We start from the raw sequence: 24498 nt of genomic DNA on the forward strand, positions 1-24498 counted from the left end.
GCCCACTTTACCACCGCAATCACTTTGACAAACGGAGAGACCTTCGAACCTTGGCCACAACTGATCTCCACTTCTGCAGAGCATGGCAGAGATAAGGGAGTGTATGGGAAGACACTGGGTTACGCTCGGTGCCATAAGACTGCAGTATTGGTAGCTGGTGGGAACACTCCTTTTGGCCCTTTAAATGTGAACCTGTCCTGACTTATCTCTGGAAATCAAACTTTACATGGCATATCCTCTCTAACCACATTTCCAGCCGGGCTTCTCCTCTTCTTAAGCATCTGTCTTGGCTGCAATTTAAACAATGTTCTCTTTTAACATCTAGTGTCTAGATCATCACTTGCTCTGGGGTCCACCTAACCAGTTGCGTTCTATTATTTCCATGCATTTGTAATTTCCTTGCTTTCTCAAGACCAGGACAGGGGTCACTCTTTTAGTGTCCTGGCCCCTTCGCTTTAGAATTCCTCGCCCATGGATATTACTTTAGCTCTCAATAAAAACATGTAAAACCTCACTATCTTTTTAGTTCTGCTGTCTCCTACGGTCCTTTGCTGAACTTAGTGTAAATATGTCATTTCTAACCTCTCATCATGTTTGTTAGTGGTGCCCTTGATGCTCAAGAAAGATGGTCCCAGAACTCAAATTCTCAGACCCTCATAATTGAGGTCTTCAATAACAATAAATGTTAATCACAAGTCAATTTCCTATCTAAGGAAATAGCATCACACAGAGAGCTCCTATTGTCCAGACATACAACGTAGTTGAAATTACGGAATACTGGGCCTGATTCACAGAACTAACTTAAGACAAAATCCTAAACTTACTACCATTTTGGTATTCACAGAAGGCACTTACTCATTTTGGTATTCACAGAAGGCACTTACTCATTTCAGTATTCACAGAGGGCATTTAGGAGTCCTAAAGTTAGGACTCCTAACTTTACTACTCCTAAACTGAGAAAAATCCTAACTTTAAGACTTTAGGTATTCACAGAAGGCATTTAGGAGTCCTAAAGGTAGGACTCCTAAGTTTAGGACTCCTAAATGACTTCTGTGAATACCGAAATGAGTAAGTGCCTTCTGTGAATACCAAAATGAGTAAGTGCCTTCTGTGAATACCAAAATGAGTAAGTACCTTCTGTAAATACAAAAATGGTAGTAAGTTTAGAATTTTGTAGCAAGCTAGTTCTGTGAATCGGGCCCACTGATCCTACGACATTGAGTGGTTTATGTTTCTAATCTTAGATTGTGTAAGCACACAGAGAAACACTTCTCTGGTCACACCCAAGAACCTATCAGGATCATCTTACAGGACCTATTACACGAAGAAAGCACAAAGCTGCACCCCTTCATAAAGATGTTACCACACGTAACCGATCACACCATTATGACCTGAAAACCTTGCCTCACTAATCGCACTTAAGCCTTTGCAGTTTGCAGCTGTGTATGACATTACAGAACAAAGGTGTTTCCTTCCTCTTTGCAAAACTAGACCAGCTTGTCAAATATGAATTGCACATACCGATTCTTGACAAGTTAAAGCATCCTAAACAGGGGTCTAAATTTCAGATGCACATTTCATTTTATGCTAGTAAGTCTCAATTAGTTTTCTATAAAATAGAACCAACTATGCATTGCACGGCCCGTGCACACCCTTTCGCCCCCTGATGTGTGATTAAAAACTCCAGTGACCCTTTCTGTTATACGTCAAATTAAACCAATGCTCCCGCTCTACAGTCAATGATTCAAAATAGTGGTTCAATTCTGTCTTGGAGGCAATTTTAGCTACTTAAGACTGAACTCTTTGCCAATACCTGTAGTCAAACTTTTTATATATCGGAGACTAGATCTAGTGCAGCCATGAGCATTTAAATAGTGCTATATACCCGACTACATCAAAGCGGCAAACAAAAGGTTAGAAAAGGACTAGATGTACAGCTTTAGAAAGGAAGACTTTTTTTTTTATCGCGGAGTTAAGTACATATATTGGTCATATTTCATTAACTTGATTTTTCAATGATATTGTTCCTTGTACATTGGCTTAAACATTGAATCTGCAACCCCTAGCCTTTGTCATATTTAGTAAAGCGTTATCAAGTGGACAGAGGGTTTTTGATTGAACAAAACCATTATATTCAACTTTTAGGAAGGCAAGCTCCTGTCCATGCTTCACACAATATTGAAAGCACAGTGCTTTTAAAGAGTTTCTAGCATGCACAGGCCACCAGTGCATCTGCCTTAAAACCGGCTATTTGGGATCCAGCTATAATCTGAGTGACTATGCAAGCTGTTTGTTTCTGAACTATTTGGAATGAATACAGCATGCCTTTAGAAAGGTAGTCAAAAAGGCACTGTCCTAGGCCACCTTGCACTTTCGATTGCCTGCATGAATGTAGCCAAGTGAGGCATGAATATAATTGGACTAATGTGCTGGAAAAGCCCAGGTAATATCACCTAGAGTTTAGCGCCAAGCTGATTTAATCTTTCTTAGACAGTGATGAGTCATAAATAGATTATGATAGTTTAACTTTGTAAACCTTTTAGCTGTCAAAACTGAAACCATGGTACATGTACTACGATGCACACAAAAAATAGTCAGTCTCTCACAATTTAAGATTAGCCGGTTTATCTTCACCCTGATCCGAATTATCTTCTTAATTAACTGCAGCTTCTCGGTCTACTTGAGCAGGTGTGTAGGGTCTGCATATTTTAGACACCACAGCCCTAGACCCTAAATAAATTCTCTTGTGTAGTGGCATTGCAGATGCCTTAATCGATGCCGATGACAAATTTGGATCCCTGGGCACCCCGCACTTCACTTTCATTCAGCCTGATTGAAGTCTTTCAGCGTACCCTGCAATAGATCATATATATATTTCAGGGAAGGAAAGTGGAGAAGTGCTTTACACCATGGAAAATGAAAATTAATATAACCAGGCACATACGCACTCTGGGTCTTAGTCCTGTTTAATCGCGATCTGGGAGTTCCCTCAGGAGAACTATCCATTAACGGTCAAAATCACCACTCATCGAATGCATTATAGAGGAAAGCTGTAAAACCAACTTTCTGACAGTTCCCTGCACTTCCTGATCTAGGAAAAATTGAATAATGAAACTGTCCAACAAAAGAGAGAAACGGCCACAGACTCTCTTGGTCGATGTACAACATCTGTGGGTGTGGCACACAAAAATCAAGCGGTCCTTAAAGTACAATATGTTCCTGAGGTAAGGAGTAAAAGGGCAATATATTAGCAAATCTCTATTCTGAGTTGGTGCAACATCAGCAGAAGCAGACTTTTTTGAAAATTGGGGCTGCTCCTCTTAGCACTTGTCGTAGGCACAGCTTAAAACAAATTGTTAGCGTTTCACATACAGGTGTCCTGAGAAGGGACCAATTTGAGATGAGCTTTTAATTAACATGGATGTGAAATAGTTGAATTCTTTCCTACCTTTAAGATTGAGCATTTAGTGCCAAAGAGATTGAGTAAAAGCAGCTGCAGAATTTGTGATTGGGCCAACCTTTGTGAATCACATGGTTTACAGATATGCGTAATGTGTTTGTGGCATTGCACTGGACGTTCCAGGCAAATCTTCTGTTGACAAAAGGAAACCAGGATTTTGAGTTGTAGGCTAGGATAATTGAACCTGGTTGTTACAGAATATTAGACTTTATTTATTTTGATCTAAATTGTGCTTGCCTGGAGTTCTTGCAGGGCAGGTTTATTTCACCACAAACTCTTCTGTACAACTACGTTTGTTTCTGTGTATATCATCATGATATGCAGGAATACACATTGAAGCCTCTACTACTCCAGGATTTTGGCCAGTAAAGTTTTCCTCGAGTGATTGAATACGTTTTCCCCAAATAGAAGACGAGTTTAGGAGTTTGTTTTTGCAACTGATATTAAGCCTGTGAACTTCCCGTTATTTTCTAGAAGAGTGCCTTCATTATCCTTTAAAGATTTATGAGTGAAAATCTAGCCTTATCCATCAGCGGCTGCTTTAAACTTCACTTTATAAAACTGGGCTTAAAATTCACCCGAGATTTGTACCCAAAGTTGATACTGGATTTAGATGTAAATACTCTTTCTGTGTTCTCCGGATCCTCTAGGATTACATGTTGCATGCTTAAAGCAGTACGTCCTGTTATGTAGAACTCGCCTATGGAGGGACTTGTTTGAAGTCTTTGGAATTGTGGCAAAGCAACTTTGTCGAAAGCACACCACCAGATAGATTGTTTTCTGCAGCCAGGACCTTCTAGGAAATCAATAAGGCAGAGACTTGGTGGTCTGTCCATATATTCTGCAAGCACTACTCTCTGGAGGTTTATGCAGGGAAATACACCCTGAGTTGGCCAGGCTTTGTTGAAGGATGATAGCAGAGCTTTACCTCTTACCTTTTGAGAAGGGACTGCTTGGTAATCATGTGGATCCATGCAAGAGACTCCTTACCTTCAGCCCTGATCCTCCAGTGCTATCGTCTGTTACAGGCTCAGACGCACTTCACCTGTGCATGTACGTTTATATGGATCCTGAAAACTGCCAAATATGGGCTTCCTTACAGCTTTTATGCCGGTTTTCAACATTTGAACTTTCTCTGGTTGAGTGATACATGAGAAACTGCAACATTTTGAAAAAGTGTGGCATTCTACAAAGTCACATCAAGATGTGCTAAAAAAAAGCCATGTACATCTATGAAAGGACCAAAGCTGGAGACCAGCGGCTAAATCCTGGCGTGCTGAATAAATAGAGGACAAAGGCAGACTGGAAGGCTCCTTTACTGTGGTGTCATTGAGACACCTGGAGGCTACGGCGTTTGAGATTTACAATGTTTGAGTGCTAGTCTCATTGACACACTCCATCTTTCTCAACCCATACCTCCAGCAAGACTATTCCCCCTATTTGTTTTTGTCTCATTACTCATTTTCCTTTAGTTTCTTGTTATGTTTGTCTCAGAATGCTCAAAGATGTGTCTGTTCTGTTTTCCCTGTTGTTCACAACATGCCCTGTTCTAGCCCAACGACCTGCGCTTTCTGCTGATGCACCTCAATCTTGTCCTAATGTCATCCACTTACAGATGCAAATGCATGTGCCTCTTGGCTTCTAGCCACCATCACACTTTGCCATGTCTGTGTTAGGTAACCAGCGCACCTGAAATTAAACTGGATGCGGGAAATGCCACAGTTCGTGGAATCAATCTTTTTTATTTATAAAGTAATTTTTTAGAAGAATGTGTTGGTTCATAGTTTACCAGCAATTCAACATAATATGGAAGACAAACAATACCAAAAAACATTATTCATAAAAATGACATTTGGTCAATGACCATTCTACGACTCCATAAGACTTAAAAAGCCACAGTTATTTAATATAAATTACTGAAAGAAAACAGAATTGCTTTTCTAGAAAATTTGTCTATGGTGTTTTTCCAATTTCTTTTGTAAACATACAAATCAGTTTATGACATCACAGATGTATATATAAGTTTGAATGTTTGTTGTTGTGTATGAGAGAGTGATTTCAGAGTATGAGTGTTGAAGTAGTCGTTATGTTTTTTGCACTAATTGTTGTCATTAATGTTTGTTTTAAACAAATGTCATTTTTATGAATAATGTTTTTTGGTATTGTTTGTCTTCCATATTATGTTGAATTGCTGGTAAACTATGAACCAACACATTCTTCTAAAAAATTACTTTATAAATAAAAAAGATTGATTCCACGAACTGTGGCATTTCCCGCATCCAGTTTAATTTCAGGTGCGCTGGTTACCTTGAGAAAAATAGTTATCTCAGTATTGGCTCTTTTGGTTGTTTTGTTACGTAGAAGAGGCTTGGCCTTACTGTGGGGAGCCCACACCCAGTGTTGGTTTTTCCATGTCTGTGTTAGGGCCATCACAAGCCCAGCCTTCAAGCCTTTACCCAGCCCTGCCACACCCGCTGTATTCCAGCACCCAAACCTACATGTACAGATTTCCACACAACCTTTTCATGCTGCCCCGTTCACGGTGTGCAAGTCAGTACACCCTCCGAGACATCCCCCTCCTTCCCTCGTCTAGTATTGAGGCCCCGTAGTTGCCCTTATATCCGATAGTAGACTCTGCTCCGCACAGCTGGGCTGCATTTGGAATAGTAGCGCATAGGCAATCAAAGGCTTCACTTTCTGTACGTTTGCTTGTATATACTATATTTGTTCTTTTTACTGTAAGCAATCAAATTGGCAAAACCTATTAAATACTCAAGAACCTCAACAGCACTCTAGCTCATCGGTCATATTGTTTCCCCAGTGACCTCTTTTAACTCCCTTTCTATTCTTTTTTTCCTTTTAGATCCACCCTTTCTTCTCTGCTTCTATTTACATTCTTGTCACAAGCTTTCCTTTAATTCTCCTATCTTTTACTTGCTTCTCACCTGTCGTAGCTTCTTGCCTTTCTTTTCCATTTCATCGGTCTTGTCCTTTCAGGCCACCCTTACCCTCAGTCTTCCACTTGTTGGTATAGTGTGGGCCTTTTGACCAATGTATAAGTTGGCCTCCAGAGGAGGACAGTAGTCATTAGAAGCCACCCTCTGGTACTGCGCCCCTCCTCCAACTCTGGCTCCAAGTCTTCATGGCTCTTTGCGGGGCTGCACTCTCTCCTAAAAAACTGCTGCCTTTGGTCCATGTGCGCTTTACTGCTCTCAAGATTTCTGACCCATTGACTATCACTTGAATAATAAACTAGCCTTACCCGGGAATGCTGTAAAACCACTGAGACGTGCTGTGGGCACTATACAAAACCCTGTGTAAAATAAGCGAAACAAATATAATTGTACGGCAGTAAATATGGAACGGTAAAACAACTGACCACATTAATCATTAGAGTTGGGAAGTGTTGAGGCGTTTGACATTGGAAGGAAGAACGGAGAAATGGAGAGAAGGATAGCTGAAGTCATAGTCTGGAAAACGCATGCAGAGAAGGGCAGGAAGAAAGGTGCTGCTGTGCTATTCATTACATACAGAGATGTCAGTGGGCAGGAGGAAAGTAGATTCAAGAACAAGTGTGGAGTGGGGCGCTGTTAAGCTAGAGAATGATGAGTTTCATTTTGCAAGATTTTTGGCAAGCAAGATTGTTTCTCTTTATGCATGAACTGTTGCATAGTTTTGCGAGTACCATACATGACCCTTTCTGCCACGTCAAATGTCTTTCTGATCATATGAATCTGAAAGGTTCAATATACATGTTGGAACAGGTATCGTAGTCGTAGATGGGTCCTTGGACTGTGGTTCGGTTTTTGTTGGTCAAGGTACCGTTACAGTGGACATTAGGCAGTGGTTGGTGTGGAGAATACTAAGTAGTCTTAGTCCTTCTTCTTTCTTACTGTGTCCCTGGTCAGCAGTTGTCTGGGGAACAGTTGTGGTGATGGGTTCATATGGCTGCAGATTCTGGTAGCTGCTGGACTCAAGCTAATGCACGCCAATAACATAAAGCATTCAGATGTTTCCTGAGATGTTGGTGGTCTTGTTATGTTTCCTTGTCTGACTGGGGTAGCTTCAATGTCTGCGATGGTGGGCTCCAATGGATTTGTCCTCCTGCTTCTTTACTGTTGATTGGCTGATTGTACATTAGTTAACTATCCCTATGACTCTGGGTTGTTTGTAAAGGGAAGTTCGTTTTTATAGATCGCCTGGTCTTTTTTACTGATTTTTTGTGTAGTAATGCCTTATTACGTTTAGATTCAATGTAAATGTCTGATTTTGAACCCATTGAACTCTGTGGATTTTTGGGTAGGAGGTGGGATGGGCAGTGATCAAGCTGTGCTAGCAAAAAAGCTCTTGTTTGTTACATTGGATGGCTTGTTTGAAGATGCGGGAGAATGTTTCTGAGCAAGAGGGCTGAAAATATGCGTCTATCTTTCTTGTTTTCTTCTCTCATAAGGTACATCGTTTTTTATCATTATCTCTTTTAATGTTATTTCATTCTTCATTTCATCCACTCTGTTCAGTCTTCAGTGTTATTAATAATGTCGTTTTTCTTCTGAAAACGCCTCTCTACATCATACATGTGCCATCATCCTACTGCTTTCTTCTACCTTAGCTGCCACCTTCCTCCGAGCCACTGAGACCTTCCTCTCTAAATTTACCTTTCTTCTCCTTTTGTTGTGCTCTTCTCAACCCGCTACCCCCACCTTCCCTGATCGCCTATGTTCTCGGCCTAGTTACTGCCACTTTCTCCCTTTCACTACCTTCCCGCAAGGATCATCCTACGGCCATGGCCACCAACCCAATGTTTTCCTTCCTCTCTCACCTCCTTCACAGCCACCGTAGCTGCTATGACTTCCTCCGGAAGTGCAATTTTACTCAGCCATTGTCCTGTCCTTTCGATGCATCTTCCAGCTTAGCCACCTCTGCCTTTTTCCTTGAGGATTCCCACGTCACAGTCCTGCACTGCTGGACAGGATACCTTTATTTAAAATTCGCAGAGGTGCGTCAGAGGAGGGAACTTAATCATTTTATTTTCAAGCCTGTTTTCTTTTCCTTTCCTGAAACATATATGTGTTTCACCTGTCATTGTTTATATCTTGGAGGAGTCCTGTTGAATGATTCCTGTCTGGGTGAACGTTGTATCTTTTAGCAAAAATAAATTACTGCACCTCTATAGCTCACTCATTTCATCCTACTATTGCACTAATTTTATCCCTCCCTCCGCATCTTTGTGCATTTCCTTAACATTCTTTCACTCGTGTGTATTTTTCTACCCTTTGTCTAGATTTTCCATTTTGTCTCTGCCAATCATCACTCTGTTTCATTTTTTCACAATACCTTAATATTTTTCCACTCTTTTCTTTACTTTTTTTTAGGATATCTCCCCCGAGGACCTGAAAAATGAACTGCCAGAACGACAGCCCAGATATCCTTAAATTGTGTATGCTAATATGTGTATACAGTGCAGTGGCTTTATTTACAGCTCCATTCTATGGAATAAGAGATGCATTACCCTGGAACGCCAGGGAGCAAAAGTTGTGATAGCCTAGCACTCCTGGGCCCAAGAGGTGCAGTAGGTGATACTTTTGAACACCAAAGGAAAAATATACCCTTGGATAGCAGAGCACAGAGTTTTAGAAAACACCTGCTTTGGGACAGCAGGGCATGATCCTATGGAGTAACTCGGCAATTGAGTGCATGGCGCTCAGGGCATTTGGCTATGGAATCTTGGGCTGCCTGAGGTGTATAGTTTCCAGAGGCTGTGGTTCATAAAGCAGGTAATGATACTTCTGACAAGACCGTGCTGATGAGTGCTGTACCATGACCGTGCCAAGGGCCTTACTAACAATTCCTAAGAACTTTCACAAACCTAAAAATTCCACATTCTTAGGTCTTCCAAGCACATACATGTGATTGTGTTCTAATCATGCTCTAGGTCAAAAATCTGGACACCATTGGAGCTCAGATGCTTGGAGGAGGAACACTGATTTGGAAATATAAGCTATTCGGTGACTGTATTGTGCATTATGTAGGATCTTAGGTTGCAGTGGTATAAAATAAAGTGTAATGGCAGGCCTCAGGCGAATACTATAGTCTGGGAGGGATATTCTTAGGCGATACTGTAAGGAGGAAGACAAAATATGCAAGGTTACCATGGGACAACTTGAGTTTACATACCTTGCAGGTGACATCTCATTTCTGTTATAGTACTGTGCAGCAGGTGTGCTACCACTCAAGGAGTGTGTATCAGGTCAGGGGCGGCTCTAGGCTCATGGTGGCCCTGGGCAGGGGGCCCTGGAAGAGGGGGTCCGGGAGGGGTGGAGCCCCCCCGGAGCTCACGAGGCAGGGGGGGGGGGTCAGGGTGTTAAGAAGTGGAACAGAGCTGGAGGCCTTCAAATCCCTGCCAGGGGCCGCCACGCAAATATGTATCCATCCTCAGAGGATTATTATATTAAGGATATATATTGGCATGGAGGCCCCTGGGGTTTGGTGGCCTTGTGCAGGTGCACAGCTTGCACATGCCTAAGGCTGCCCCTGATCAGGTACTACTTCAGGCTTCTTGGAAAAGTTGATGAAGGATCTGGTGTAGCTTCCTTGACTGCGCTGTTTTACATTTCTAGTTTACAGTTATAAATATGATCACAGCGATGGCCGTGTGTCTTATCCTCTCTGCTTCATCTTCTCCAGCCCCGTGGGTAAGTGACCGTCTTGTTGTGCTTCACTCTTGCACTGTATTTCTGTGGTTGTGTTACTGAGTGATATGTTGGCGTTTATGATGCTTCAGCATGGATAAGAAAATACAGCAGTTGAACCAAAAAATCTTATTATTAATGTTGAAAAACGTACTTGCTCTAGTATCATTGAGGGCACATGTCATGATACATTTTCAGAATGTCATGTGACTTTATTCAAGATGGCACTGAATTTGAAAACAGTCCTGAAGACTTGGGCCCTTTTCAAGTATTTCTTGGCCTTACCAGGTATTCAAACCAGAAGCCTTGTATTGAGGAATCTGAAAGCTCAGTGATGGCCCAGGAGATTTTCTTTACTGGGCCTGGTGTAGCCCAGCTTCTTGGTTCTCTGATGATCAGGGTTCTGCTGAATTTTTGTGTCGCTCTGGAGTCCTCTGGGTATTTTCAAAGGTCCTCTTGAGTTCTTCAAGTCTCCGAGGCCTATAGTAATTCGGAGTGCAGCAAATCAATAATTATTTGGATTGCCTCTTAGAAGCTTGTTCACACCTGCCCTCGCTGTAGAGATGTAACATTTCTTTTAATCTACAAAATGTTTTCACACTCTTGTATCCCATCGGTACCCTAATATAAGTCCAGGGAACATCGTACACCTTCCCTACATCATCTCCCCTTCATTTCATATGAATGAGCCTTATAAAGGTCATAACCCCTAATAAGGACATACTGCCTTGTAGGGACTGAACACCTTATAAGGACTGACGCCTTTTATGGACTAAACTTTTCACTTTTCACCTACTTCCATGCTAAGGGAGGATTCTTCCCAATCAATATTGCTTAGAAGTCATCCTTAGCGCATATGAATAATTTATGAGAACGATACCCGGGGGTATATGTCACCTCTCCTATCCACGCACAAGGTTTAATCCCCAATGTCATCCTCACACTAAACAATAGCTAACACACGCACATGGACTGTATAAATACAGCACCTCTTGCTATCAGTAAGGAGGAGGGACCGAGACTTCACGCCGACACACTGGCCAGAGACGCTGCGGCTCCGACATGCAATCGCTCCAGCTGACAGTGGTCTGACTATCCTTTGCGGGGTGTCCAATTCGAGTCCAGGACGAAGTCCCACACTCACTATTTCGGGTAATGGGGTTCGACTAAATCCTAGCGGGATTCTTGGCTCTTAGGCTCTTTCGCACCTACTCACATGCTAGGTACATCTAGACCGGTTTCGTAGGAGTACGCACTATCTTTTATAAATGCATTTTATATTCATGTTTCTGTTCATGACTATTGCAAAATGGTAGAACTGTACAATTCCTTTTTATTTACTGTACTGCTGATCCTATATCTCTGCTACTGTGCAACAGTTGTAGCAGCGCATATATCTTACACAAGAAGAACAACGGTACAATAAATTCTTATTGTAAAACATGCTCAACTGTTTCTTCCATGTATCTCTCTTGGAGAAAATGAGCACGCACGAGTGACTGGGTGAAAAGTAGTATATTGTTTCCACAAGTCTGAGGAATCATGGTTTGTTGTGTTCTGAGGTTGCCAAAAACTATTCTCTCTGATAACAGGAGATTGTAGTGGCACTGTGAGCTAGCTAATGCAAAACACGGCTAATATACACGGTGGGGGTGCACAGAATCACTCTACCATCCAACCCACAGTGTATTTTATGCAAAAGCGCAGGCCCTGCATGAGGGTACTATAGGAACTACACTACAATGATGCTTCAGCACGGATAAAAAAAGACCGCAGTTGAACACAAAAATCTTATTATTAGTGTTGAAAAACTTACTAGCTCTGGTATCATTGAAGGGCACATGTCCTGAGACATTTTCAGAACGTCATGTGACTTCATTCAAGATGGTATTGAATTTGAAAACAGACCAGAATACTTGGGCCCTTTTTCAAGTATTTCTTGGCCTTGCCAGGTATTTAAAACCAGGAGCCATGTGTTGAGGAATCTCAAAGCTCAGTGATGGCCCAGGAGATTTTCTTTACTGGGCTTGGAGTAGCCCACCTTCTTGGTTCTCTTATGTTCAGTGCTCTACTGAATTTTTGTATCGCTCTGGAGTCCTCTGGGTATTTTCAGTGGTCCTCTTGAGTTCTACAAGTCTCCTAGGCCTATAGTAATTTAGAGGGCAGCAAATCAATGAATTTTTTAATTGCCCTTTAGAAGCTTGTTCACACCTGTCCTCGCTGTAGAGATGTAACATTTATTTTAATCTACAAAATGTTTTCACACACTTGTATCACAGTTTCTAGTGTTATCAAGATGTGTCTGATTCTCTCAGTATTGTACTCCTGTTTACCTCGTTGTCCGTACCACTTCATATACCATCACCTTCATAAACTCTGAGCAAATTCTCCTTTTCGTGTAAGTATGTTTCATGATCTTCTACTTTTTGACAAAAGTGCATACTATTGAACTATAGAGCATCTTGTTTCGTGATGCCAGTTTGCAAGTTTCAAGCCTGAGTTATGATATACCATGCATGGAGTTAGACAGCTGCAAGGACCAGTTTACGCCTGACATCATGTAAGTACAAGAACCCGTTTCAGCTAGGGCAACCTATGACTAGATAAAATGCCTTTCCCCTATCTTATAGGAGGGAAAATCATTGTCGAGGGTGGTGGAATATAGGCTTGTCCCCCCTTTACTTAAGCTGGATTCTAGGGTCTTACTAGGTTAGTTACAGTAGTTCTAACATCCACACCAGCGATGCACCTCTTATGAATCACAATTTCAAACAAACTCGCTAAAATCAGTGAAGTCCTTTACAATGGCTCTGATGTCACATCCCCGGAATACGATAACCAAGCCTGCGGCTAGAATGCCAATTCGCAGACACGCCACTCCTATAATGATACGCCCAGTAACTGATGTCACGGTCGAGTAGTGATATTATGCAACTCATGACGTGCCTCACCTGAAGAAGTGCGCTGATGCCATCGATGTTGGTGCTATTGAGTAGGTCTCTCCCCCCTTTGCCCTGTAGCATGGCCTGGCCTCTTGCAAGTTGCCTCCTGTGCAAACTGCAGTGAATTCAGCTGCCCCATTAAGGCGAGTGGCCCATGACTGAATATGGACAGCGGGAGAGGGGGCGGGAAGAAAGTGAACATGGACAAAGGGAGGGGGGCAGGAAGAAAGTGACAACGGGAGGGGGCGGGAAGAAAGTGAACTAAAGTTAACATGGACCATGGAGGAGGGGCGGAAACAAAGTGAACAGGACAAAGGGAGGGGGGGCTGGAAGATAGTGAACATGATCAAAGGGGGCCTGGAAGAAAGTGAGCACAAACACCAGGAGGGAGCGGGAAGAAAGTGAACATGGAGAGCTGGAAGGGGCGAAACTACGGCAAGAGGGGGGCGGGAACATAGTCAACCTGGATGGGGCTCCGAGATAGCAGCAGAGCTCGGAACACGAACAGGAAAGCGAAGGCAAAAGAAGTGCTTCTAGGATTTAAGCAGGTTAGTTACAGTAGTTCTAACATGCAGGCTAGGGATGCACCTCCTATGAATCACAATTTCAAACAAACTCGCTAAAAGCAGTGAAGTCCTTTACAATGGCTGTGATGTCACATCCCCGAAATACGATAACCAAGCCTGCGGCTAGAATGCCAATTCCCAAACACGTCACCTTCGTCGAATATGTTTCCTCAGCTTTTCTCCACCGAGTTCATCCCAGGACCGAGAGCGAGGAGGCGTGATCGAAAGAGGAGGAGGCGAAAGAGAGAACACAGGGTGGGGGCAAGAAACATAGAAAATAGAACATAAGGAAGAGAAAGTGAGGGGGAGCAAAGAAGAAAGAAAAAAGATGGAGAAAAAGGGTGAGGAAGAACGTGAGAGAGCAGAAGCGGGAAGAGGGAAATTCTGGTGACAGGAGGGTAGAGAGCGAGGTTCAGAACCGAGAGCGAGGAGGAGGGGGGGAGAAAGACGGAGGGGGGAGGCACAGAAAGGATGCGTGCGGGGGAGAAGGACGCAAAGAGGAGCCGCGGCAGAGGAGGGGTCAGAAAGCATGGATGCGGAAGAGAAAGCAGGAACTAGCAGGAAACAAAGTACTGTTCTGGGAAGTGTTGGCTGAAAATACAAAGCCTGGGAGTGGTGCGCCTGTGAGCGAAAGGGGGGGGGGGGGCAGGAGGTGAGCCCGGGAGTGGTGCGCGCGCAGTCTGCTCATTTTCAAGCACTGCACTCGTGCTTGTGGCACGCCGCTGCTGGTTCCCGCAAGGTGGATGCCGTCACAAGCACGAGTGTGTGCTTGAAAATTAGCAGAGCGATGGCTCAAGGCCCTGCTATGCCGCACATGGGAGCGGCCTAGGCGAGACCGAAGGTTCTCATTAGGTCACAGAAAACTTCCTGTGGACCCAACAGAAAATCTAAACTCCACCCATTCTCTCAGTTCCCTCCTCTGCCCCATTGTCCTCTGTCTGTATATCCACAGGCGGTGCACTATGAATTCAACTTTGGGGAGAGGATGTAGCCTTACGGCTAGAGCGGTCGACCTTGAAGCTGGGAAACCGGGTTCGAGTCTTGGCAACGACCGTCAAAATCCTGTGATTCTGGACAAATCACTTCATCTCCCCGTGTTTAATAAAAAGTAATGTGTCCTGCTGTAACGAAACTGCTGCTCATGTAAAGCGCTCTGATACCCGATGTCTCGGGTCTAGTTCGCGCTATATAAAATTCTCTTCGAAAAAAAAAAATCAGAACTGCACAAACATTGCCATGAAAGCATTCCCTCAATTTAACTATCTTGCTGCTCCCATTGCTAAATGTATTTGAAGAGACCACGATGTTATGTCACACACAGTTATGTTATCTTATGAAATATATCCTACTATTATGGTTCACTTCAACCACCCACACCCCATTTGTGTCCACCCTGAATCCATTAGTGGATATTAAGATACATTGTTGATTTCCATTTTGTTTATTATTGCTGTTTCTGTCTAATTAGAAGCTTCATTAGATCTCCTCTATCCCTCTTCATGTCTTAAAAATACGGGTGGCTGTGAAGGGCAAACCCATAGTTATCTTTGCAGCAATGGAGCCACCCCCCTCACAAAACAGATATGAAAGTGTTATCCACAGAAGCCTTGCACCAAAAGAGCCAACAACAGAACTTCCTTGTAACTTTATACCTCGGATCTCCTCCTCCGTTCACGTTTTCCTTTCAAATATCCACGACCCCTTAAACAAGCATCTGTAAAATCAATTGGTCTCAGCCATGAAAGCTGTTGGCTTTACATGCACACATGCAGGTTGCCATCTTGGAATGGTAAGATAGTGCAGTGAATGCCCAAAAAACGTTTTTAAAAGTTCAACAATCAAATAGTGGTGAAAAAAAGGGAGAGGAAGTTGAGGAAATAGTCCTTCCAATGGACTACAAACAAAAGGGGCCTGAAGTCAGCTGTGTAAAGCTACATAATCCAATCAAACTCATGCGAAGCCGAAATGCTCCTGGAAAGGACCAGGTGGGCAAACACAAGAATAGGGAGGAAAGCCATCGAATCTGTAGCAGGGAAGGGAAGCAGACAAACAAGCTATCCAACCATGATCAAAGGACTGATCCAAAGCCCATACCTAAACAATGTCGACTGGAAACAATAGGTCTTGCCAACAGACAGCTAAAGCTGCCTGTAACTGAGACTTAAAAAGGAAACCAGATTGTTTGTCTTTTAATCTTCATTATATTTGATGTAGATTGCCATCCACTGCCACCGACGCACAGCTTTGTTTCCCTGTTTGTAACAACTTCCTAAATGACTTTACATCGTAAATCAAGTTGCTTAGCGGGTGAGGGAACTACATATAACTAAGAAAGATGTTGGAGAGTTTACTAAATGTATGTAAGTCTGTTTCCCTTACCAAGAGTTCAGCCATGAAACTGCAGTATGATTACAATAGATAAGCGACCAGTGACCATAGTATGAACGATCAAGGCCTGCTCAAGCAAATAATCCGATTGCCAAAAAGAATTGCATGGGCCAGAAAAACATCCAATGGGGAAATCTGTTCATGCAAGATATTCTGTTTATTTTAGCATTCACTAAAATAATGAGACATTCCAGGGTAAGAAAAGCATCATCAGCTTTTAAGTGCAGACTTAGGAATGCTTTAACTCATAAATACCATTTCTATAAAAAGATCTGCCTGTCCAAAGTTGTGAATTGTTGTCTGAAATTATGCTCATGACACTTACGAATACCAATGCATGCAAAACCTTTTCCGCATTTGCTCCACCATGCATAAATACCATGCTCTTTTATTCTCATTCCCTCATTTAAGGGTACACCGGTTTTGCACACACCACTGTTTTTTTTTCTCAGTGTCTCATATGTATACCTCAGTGTGTCCTCCTCCCTGGTTCTGCAGCTGGTTTATACATGTGTTCTGACAAACACGTCTTAGACAGGCATACATCAACCCCTGTCTCCCTTGCCTCTTGCCACACTTCTGTTTCATTCAAAACCTATTTCATTTCTTAAGCAAATACATGTTCTCACCATTAGACCCACTATAAATTGCTCCCTCATTACTTGAGTTGACCTCATAGGCCACATTCACAGATCCCCCTCCCCAACCGCTTCCACCTTCAGAATAAATAAACTTTGACTTTCTTTCCTCTCTAGGCTGCAAGCCAGAGCAGCAGATGATGTATGCTGGCAGCAAGAACCGGCTGGTGCAGACTGCAGAGTTAACAAAGGTACATCCATGGTCACTTCATCAGTTTCCAAGATTCGCCACAACCTCTAGCCATTACATTAATTTGTGGCCCTCCTGTTTTGCACTTGTCTAAGATACTGTCCTCGCACTCATTGTTTCTCAGCGATTCACTCCTGTTTTCTTTTTCTGCTACGCTTTCTGCACCCCCTCTCTTTGCCATATTTTACTCTCCCTCTATTTGGCTAAATTCACTATGCTAATACAACTGAGGTTGTAGTGCTCCTGTTGCGTTGCTGCAGAATCGTGTTGCGCTGCTGCTGGAGAAGATTAAAGTGGTCCTATTTATGTGACTTTTATCCTTTGGGTATTGAGACCGGTTTAGTAGTGAGAGAGGATTGCCAAATATGAACTCTTTGTCGGAGCTAGAATTAGAAGTGAGTTTTTCACTCCTATCTTTTTTGTTCTAGTTTGACCTCTTTTTTTTTTTTGCTAGATAGAACCAAGTAGCGTTTTACCCTGGGCGTTGCTAGAGATGTGAAATTTGACTTCCAAGAATAGCAAAACGTGCCCTTCTTCTGTAACCTTTTCGATCTTCCTGGACTGGGCCTTCCCCATGAGGGGCCTTAAGGAAGCCTCTCGTTTTTTCCCCCAGAACTTAACCACGAAATGGCAGGATGATTACCTCGAGAGAGCTGTTTCCTCTCCGTTGCCCCCAAATCCCAAAGAATGCTGCACATACTTACAGGGACTCGTATTTGAAATGGCTGCCTTTCTGATGACTGCCTGTATCTTCATGACCTGACCTGACCTGAATGCCACTGGGCTTCATATATCTTTTTATTGAGCTCGGGATATTCCCTTCCGACCACTGGGTTTAATTTCCTGTTTAGCACTTCTGGTCTCTCCTGTGCCATCAAAAACCATCTTCATTGGAAGTTGAAATGACCAAGTCTTCAATTACTGTATTATCCTATCAACCTGTTTTAATTTGGAAAGTGCTGATTAATTTGGGGCACAGAAATTCCAAAAGGGTCCTGCCAGTGAATGAAATGTGTTGTTTTCGGCTCCAACTTTGTTTTTCCTTTCCCTTCGTTCACAATTGACCTTTCTAAACAAATAGTCATTTTCTCTTCTTGCCGGTCCTTGTTTTGCACATCTTAAGCTATGTCTCATAAATAGACCACAAGGGGTTCTTCTATGCATTTGTTTCTTCCCCTTCTTTGTGAGTTAATACCTTATTGATGTCTTCGCATTCTTATTCTTTTACAAAGGCACATTTGTGCCCAATAGAAATAGACAACTTTTGAAATACCACAGATTTAGCTGGCCATCCTAGGTGTCTCTAACCAATAGGAAGTATACTGAAAATGACCGAGTCTGTGGGCCTACCAACCCTCTAATCTGTTTCCTCAGTATTAATACCATTGATCCTTGCCATTCGTCTCTGATGCTCAGCAGAGCTATATTGGGAGCCGGTGAAATACGCTGACCAATGGCCTCCCCGAGGGACCCATGTATCCTCTCCTTGTACTTTATAATTGTCTCACATTCCCAGATTACACGCATGAGTGTGGCTTCAAGGTGTCAATATTTTAAGGCAGACAGGAAGCAAATCTAATCACCCTCCCATCACCGTTGCTGTTTGTCAAATATACTGGGCACATTGACTATCACGGCTACACCTTTGTTTCCAAGCTTTCGATCTTGAATTTAGATTTGAGTGGATTAAATACAGGCAATTGTGTCGGCTTCTCTTTGTAAGCCCCAAGAGCACAGCAGACCTAGGATAATTGGTACTTTGAGATTTAAAAATCGATTGAAAGTTGTTGGAAAGATTTAATAAGGGTCGATGTCCCCCAACTCGGGGAGTCATATGAGGTTCCAGACTCGCAAACCCTCCAGCATGACCCCGGGCAACTGAGATCCACACAGAAGATGGTTTTATTTGGAAGAGAACTTCAGCGACTGGGGCTTTGTTGACGCAGAGGCATCGCCGTACCCGAGGGAAGCACAATGGACAGTGGAGAGCCATACAGCAGGAAATGGGGTGGGTGGGAAATTGGGTTCTAACGGGTCCAATTGCAGTCTTCCTGCTGGATAAGACATTTCCCCCAAAAAATAATCATTAAATAATCATTAAGTGGAACCAGTTACAAAGCCAGGGCTTAATTTGAGTCAGTCGTTGCTGGTCGGACCCACGAGCACTCATTTTTGGGGAACGACCCTTATTTTTCCTCATTGGACATTTTCTGAGAGCAAGAAGGAAGAAAACAACTAAAGGGGAAAGAGAAAGGCGGAAACCCGTCACAAAGATAGAAGACGGGGACTGGCAATGGGTGAGGTAAAGGGGCATAGAGTGTCAATTACAGAGGCATGGTGTGCATTTCAGAATAGGCAGCTTAGGTATTTGTTGTGCTTCGAAGTAGAGTTTCGGCCATGAGCACTCATTCATTTATAAATTAAGCACTGTGTGCTGCCCAGTAGTATGCCCGAATGTCTGAGATCCCAAGCGCCAGCCCTCCTAGCCCAGTCATGCCTGTTTTGTGTCCATTTTATCAGGGAACCCCTTGGTGGCTGCCCCAGCCACAAGAACGCATGTAGCTGCGACAATGGATGCTGGATGAATTGCATTTGTAAAGAAAAGAGGAAAGTCTGCAATATATACAGAAACCACGGTAGGGAAGCCAACTTAAAGAATGTGCTGTGACCTGTGATGTTTAGCGGCAGGGTGGACCAGTTCTACAGCTGTCAAAGTTCACCTAATGAGTGGGGCAATGTTTAAATCATTGGCTCTGTCTGGGCGTCCCGTAACCCACCCCTAGGTATTTAAATGGCCGCCCACTACTTTGAGCGGCAGGCAATGGAGAGTAGAGGTGGACGAGCCAGCAAATTAACAGGAAGAGCCGAGCCAGAGCCAGGGGAAAGAGTTTGGCTCGGATCTTAGAGTTTGTGCACGAGCCGAGCCCTGGAAATATTTGCTATGTAAATCATACAACATCATGTAAAATATGATAAAGTATCTTCATAATATAAAACATGTATTTCTTCAACACATGGAAGCTTTGACATTAATAGGGCACATAATAGCACTGCAGTGAGAAGTACACATTCAAATATATGAATTCAGACTACCAGTTGTACAAAATTATCACATTTGAAGTGTTTTCACAGGTGATGAATGATGTTTGGGCGAAATAAAATATTTGCCTAAGACCACACCATTTAAGCAGAGAAGCCATGATTCATCCAGGTTATCTGGTTTTGCTTTGTACATATTAGCCAGTAAACGGGTAACTATTTGTCTTCCCTTATGTTAAGATTTTGTTTTTACCTCTTAGTGCATTTTTCAGTTTTTTAATAGCATAAATTCAATAAGAGGGTATTGGAGCGCTTAACATGAGCACCATTACACAAGGTCACATGCTTTCTTTATAGGCATGGGGAGATTAAGTGATTTGCCCAGAATCGCAGGAGGTTGATCGATGCTGAGACTCGAAAGTGATTCCCCTGCAACACAGTCTGCAACTTTGGCCATAACGCCAGATCCTGGGCTGAGGGAGGAAGGCTGGCAGAAGCCATATGGAACTGTGGCAATGTATGCGCCCAAGGTACCAACAGAACCCCCAGCTGAGCCAGAGCCAAGCTTCAGGCTCGAGCCTGGATTGAGCTTTCAGTGGCCTGCCCACCTCTAATGGAGAGACTCAGAGAGCGCTTCCCTCACTAGAAATTATATTGTTGGACCCATTTCCCTTGCAATCCTGGGGCCTCATCGTAGACCTTCAGAATCTGTTCTATTTTAGGCAGGTAAGCACTGGGGTGCTGGACATATAACACGAATGAATGAATTGTATGATATGTAAAGTGCACAACTACTCTGAAGAGTGTCCTGGTGCTAAAATCAGAGGGGTAAGAGGAGCAGGAGCACTATCGGCTTAAGGCTCAAATAGATGAGTTTTAAGGTACTTTTAAAAGGCTATCTCCTGAGGATTTCTTCACAGAAAAGGAGGAAACTGATTCCAAGCAGCACCGTTTAACACACAGAAAGAGCTGCCTCCACATCTTAAACTGTGAAATCTGTGAATGGAGAGAAGCATTGCAGAAGAAGCGCAAGTCTCTCCTAGACACATAGTAGCACAAGAGGTCGTCAGTGTACAGGGAGAGCCCGTCTTCCTGATCGTCTTCCCAGGATAAACCACAGAGTGGGACATCACCTCTAGTCCAGTGGGCTAAGGTCCTCCATTACTTTGACAAAAGGGGGAAAATAGACATGCTTGACACATGTAATGCTAAATGTCAAAAGAGGAGGAGAGTACCCCGTTCACTATGTCCCTTGCACATGAGCTTGTATAGAGCGTCTGTACAAATTTACGAATATAAGAGCCAAAAGCTGTCCTCTGCAGCAACATACATAGGAAGGGCAAGTGCACTGTATTGAAAGCTTTTTTAAAGTCTAGCAATATATGAAGTATGCCTCTCCTTTAAGCACATGCGCAAGAGCTAGTGCAAATTATAGCTTGAAACTGTTCTGGTCTACATGGCTAAGCCAAAGTATGACCTTGGATAGTTCAGTCGCCAGATTCTGGGCCAGGATCTTTACCTCTGCGTTTAAGGGAGATAGGGTGATAAGAGTTAAATTCCTGGGTTGCTTTTCTTCTTTTATTGCACCTCCACAAGTCTTGGGGAAGGGAGCCTGTCTGACTTGTCCCTTTGAAGACCGAGATGAGGTGCGATCTGAGAAGAGAGGCAAATTAATTTAAAAAAAAAAAATCTCTTGGGAATCGATTGGGGTTAAGCATTTCGCCTGAGGTCAGTTCAGAGATTGCCTGGTGAATCTCTTCCTGGTGATGGGAAGAGCCAGTTCTAGACTGTCTGCTACTGAAAGACCAGGGAGTGGGGGTGATTAAGTATCGAGAAGTCCAGGTCCACTGTTTGGGGGGCGGTCTAGCATATAGGTTCCAGTAGTAATGTGCGACGACTGGAGTGCCACCTTGTTTGTGATAGATGGAACTATCCACTCCTCCAGCTCCTGATTCACCAGCCAGTTTACCATTTTCTTCATTTTTTCTACCTCATTCGTAGAATCTGTGCAGTGAAAGTAGCCGTTACCATTATGTGCAAGACTAGTTCAACAGCGTCTGCATAGATCAAATTTGCTCAAGCTGTCTAAGGACCTCCTCTGTGGTGGAGTTGGCAAAGCACAACTCTAGGTCGCTGAACTCATGTTCCAGGGAAGTATCCTTCTTCCCTGTAATGTATGACACAGCCTTTCCTCTTATCACCACCTTATAGACCTCCCACAACATCAAAATGGAGGAAACTGGCAGTTACTGAGCTCAAATTACTCAGCAGTGGCCTCCCTGAGTAGATCGGGGAGAGTGTCATCCTGGTGCCTCCAGGCATTGAGTTTCTGGAGACCTCCTGAGCCTCTGTCCACACTGTGGACCACCAGTTCAGGAGTATCTTACTAAACTTCCTACCTGGCGCTTTATTAACCATACCATGTAACAAACATACATTAACAAACCATGTAATAAAGTATTTTATTTAAAAATTGGAGAGTGTTGGTGCCTGGATACACTTCATGATGGTACTGTTCTCTGTGGTAGTTTATTCTCCACTTGCCAAGCCATCATTATATCCTTAACTTGGTTCACGTCTTTTCCGAATACAAAGATCGAAGGGTTGGGTACCAGCCTAGGTCTGTCAAAATAGACTAATGCCTCTGCTTAATGACACTGTAAAATGCCGGACACGAACCATAAAGGTAGTAGTAGGCTTGTCCTCTTTGCCTTCATGTAAATTAGCACACAGCTGTAAAGGCATACACAGTTCTCCACCATGCCAGTCCTTACTCAAGTCCTGCCTTGCTAAATGCTATACAAAAAAAGCTAACCCTGTATGCTGAATGCATTAACTGGGTTCATATACTCAAAACATTGTTATTTTGTTGCCATCTCCAGTTACATGTTGTGCTCCTGCTTCTCCTGAACCTCTTTTTATGAATATAACTTTGCTGAATAACTTTATGTACAGTGTGAAGCAGATTGGTCTGCAGCAGGAAGCATCTAGCCTGTTTTAACTTTCAAACATAAGAACTCTTTTCGCCTTCTTCTGCAGTAAGATTGAAGCATCACCATTCGGGGTTCCGTTGACCATTTTCACCAAAAACGGCTTCTAAACTTCTCAGCTATCTTGGGCGCTTTCGTGTTTGGTGTTACGTTACTATTTTTATTTGGAGTTCATGGCTTTTATTTCCCCAGAATAAACAGGGGCAATGTCTAATAAACAGCGGTAGAAGGTCCATCTTGGAGCTCCAGTCTACACCCTTTCTATCATTTTATATAATTTAAAGCATAATGCGTAGAAGAATTTGTGGGGGAAATGTGTTTGACAAGCTTCTCCACCTTCTGGCAAGCTTCTCGCTAATGCTTCAGTTAAGCGTCCACATTAAGATCGTGCTTGCACTGAACCCCTTTGTTTATCTCCCCCATCATCCAAAAGGTTCTATCGACTGTGCCTTTAATAGTCTTGTTTCTTCCTGAACCTCATGCCTTCTGGCACGAGGTAACTTCCTCTTTCCTTCTCAAGGCTATGACTGTTCTAAATTGTGCCTTTTAGTGGTTTGCACAAAAATGCTTTTACTTTGTTTTCCAGAAATTAGCATTTTCGAACCTTGTATATACTCAAATTACAGATTATGGCGTATTATTTAAATCACTTTAGAATGTGCCCCTCTACCCTTCGCTTCTTTGCTGCCTTCCACTGTTCACAGAGAACCATCTCTGAAATTCCCTCTTTCTCTGTTCCTCCCCCAGGTGTTCGAAATCCGGAATACCGATGACCTGACGGAGTCGTGGCTGAAGGAGAAGCTGTCTTTCTTCCGCTGAACGACCGGAAGTCAGATTACAGATGCACTGATCAATTACTCTGGGAGGTTTTGCAGTCAGAGTAGTTTCAAACCATCTTTAATAAATAACTGGATGTATTGGATTTTGTGTTGTATTTGCTCGTGATTAAGTCTTGGTCCTGGGCAACAGCATTCTTGGAACATGGACAGTCCCAACAGGCAGAATCTGTTTTCTGAAAAATGTGAGCGTTCTGATGCTGGAAGACTTTATTACATTTTTATTACATCAAGATGATACTTACAGAGTAAAAACTCACAATGTGTTAACAGCTGAAACGAAGAAAGGGAAGTACATTTAAATAAAGTTTGATAACATTAACTTTAAATTAAATGGCATTTTATTTATGTGTATATATCCAAACGGCATTTTGTCTACAGCACTTACTAATAGAATAAATGGTTCTTAGAATGTAATGATATAGAGAGTAAATTTCATATTGGAGCTCACTTATTAAAAAAGATATGCACCCCTTTTCCTAGAAGTAGTCAGCTCAGTGCAAAATGCATCTGCTATGATAGACCACTATAATTTCTCAGTGGCAGGAGTTGACTGTGTCCACCGTTTCACAATAATAAATAATTAAAATTCAGCTTCATTAGTAACTAACTTTAATATATTTAATTACGTATGTGTGCCCAGTAAACCGTTAAGTGTGGGAATGTGAAGAAAATGTGATGACTGCCGCCCTCATCAGGTTGGCAACACCAACACTTCAAAAAGATTAGACTACTTAAAAACTGATTACATTTTATTTGG

General features: G+C 42.8%; 1 protein-coding gene across 1 annotated transcript in view; it reads left to right on the forward strand.

Moving 5' to 3' along the window:
- Positions 1 to 24060, forward strand: part of GMFG (glia maturation factor gamma) — a 58865-nt gene extending 34805 nt beyond the window's left edge. Inside the window, exons 4-7 of the mRNA XM_078661332.1 lie at positions 8833 to 8882; positions 10070 to 10152; positions 16801 to 16874; positions 23650 to 24060. Coding sequence (XP_078517458.1) covers positions 8833 to 8882; positions 10070 to 10152; positions 16801 to 16874; positions 23650 to 23721 — 279 coding nt within the window. The 3' untranslated portion in view covers positions 23722 to 24060. The remainder of the gene's footprint in view (positions 1 to 8832; positions 8883 to 10069; positions 10153 to 16800; positions 16875 to 23649) is intronic.
- Positions 24061 to 24498: the final 438 nt, after the last annotated feature.

Source organism: Lissotriton helveticus, chromosome 9 (assembly GCF_964261635.1).
Source record: "Lissotriton helveticus chromosome 9, aLisHel1.1, whole genome shotgun sequence".
Lineage (NCBI taxonomy): Eukaryota > Metazoa > Chordata > Amphibia > Caudata > Salamandridae > Lissotriton > Lissotriton helveticus.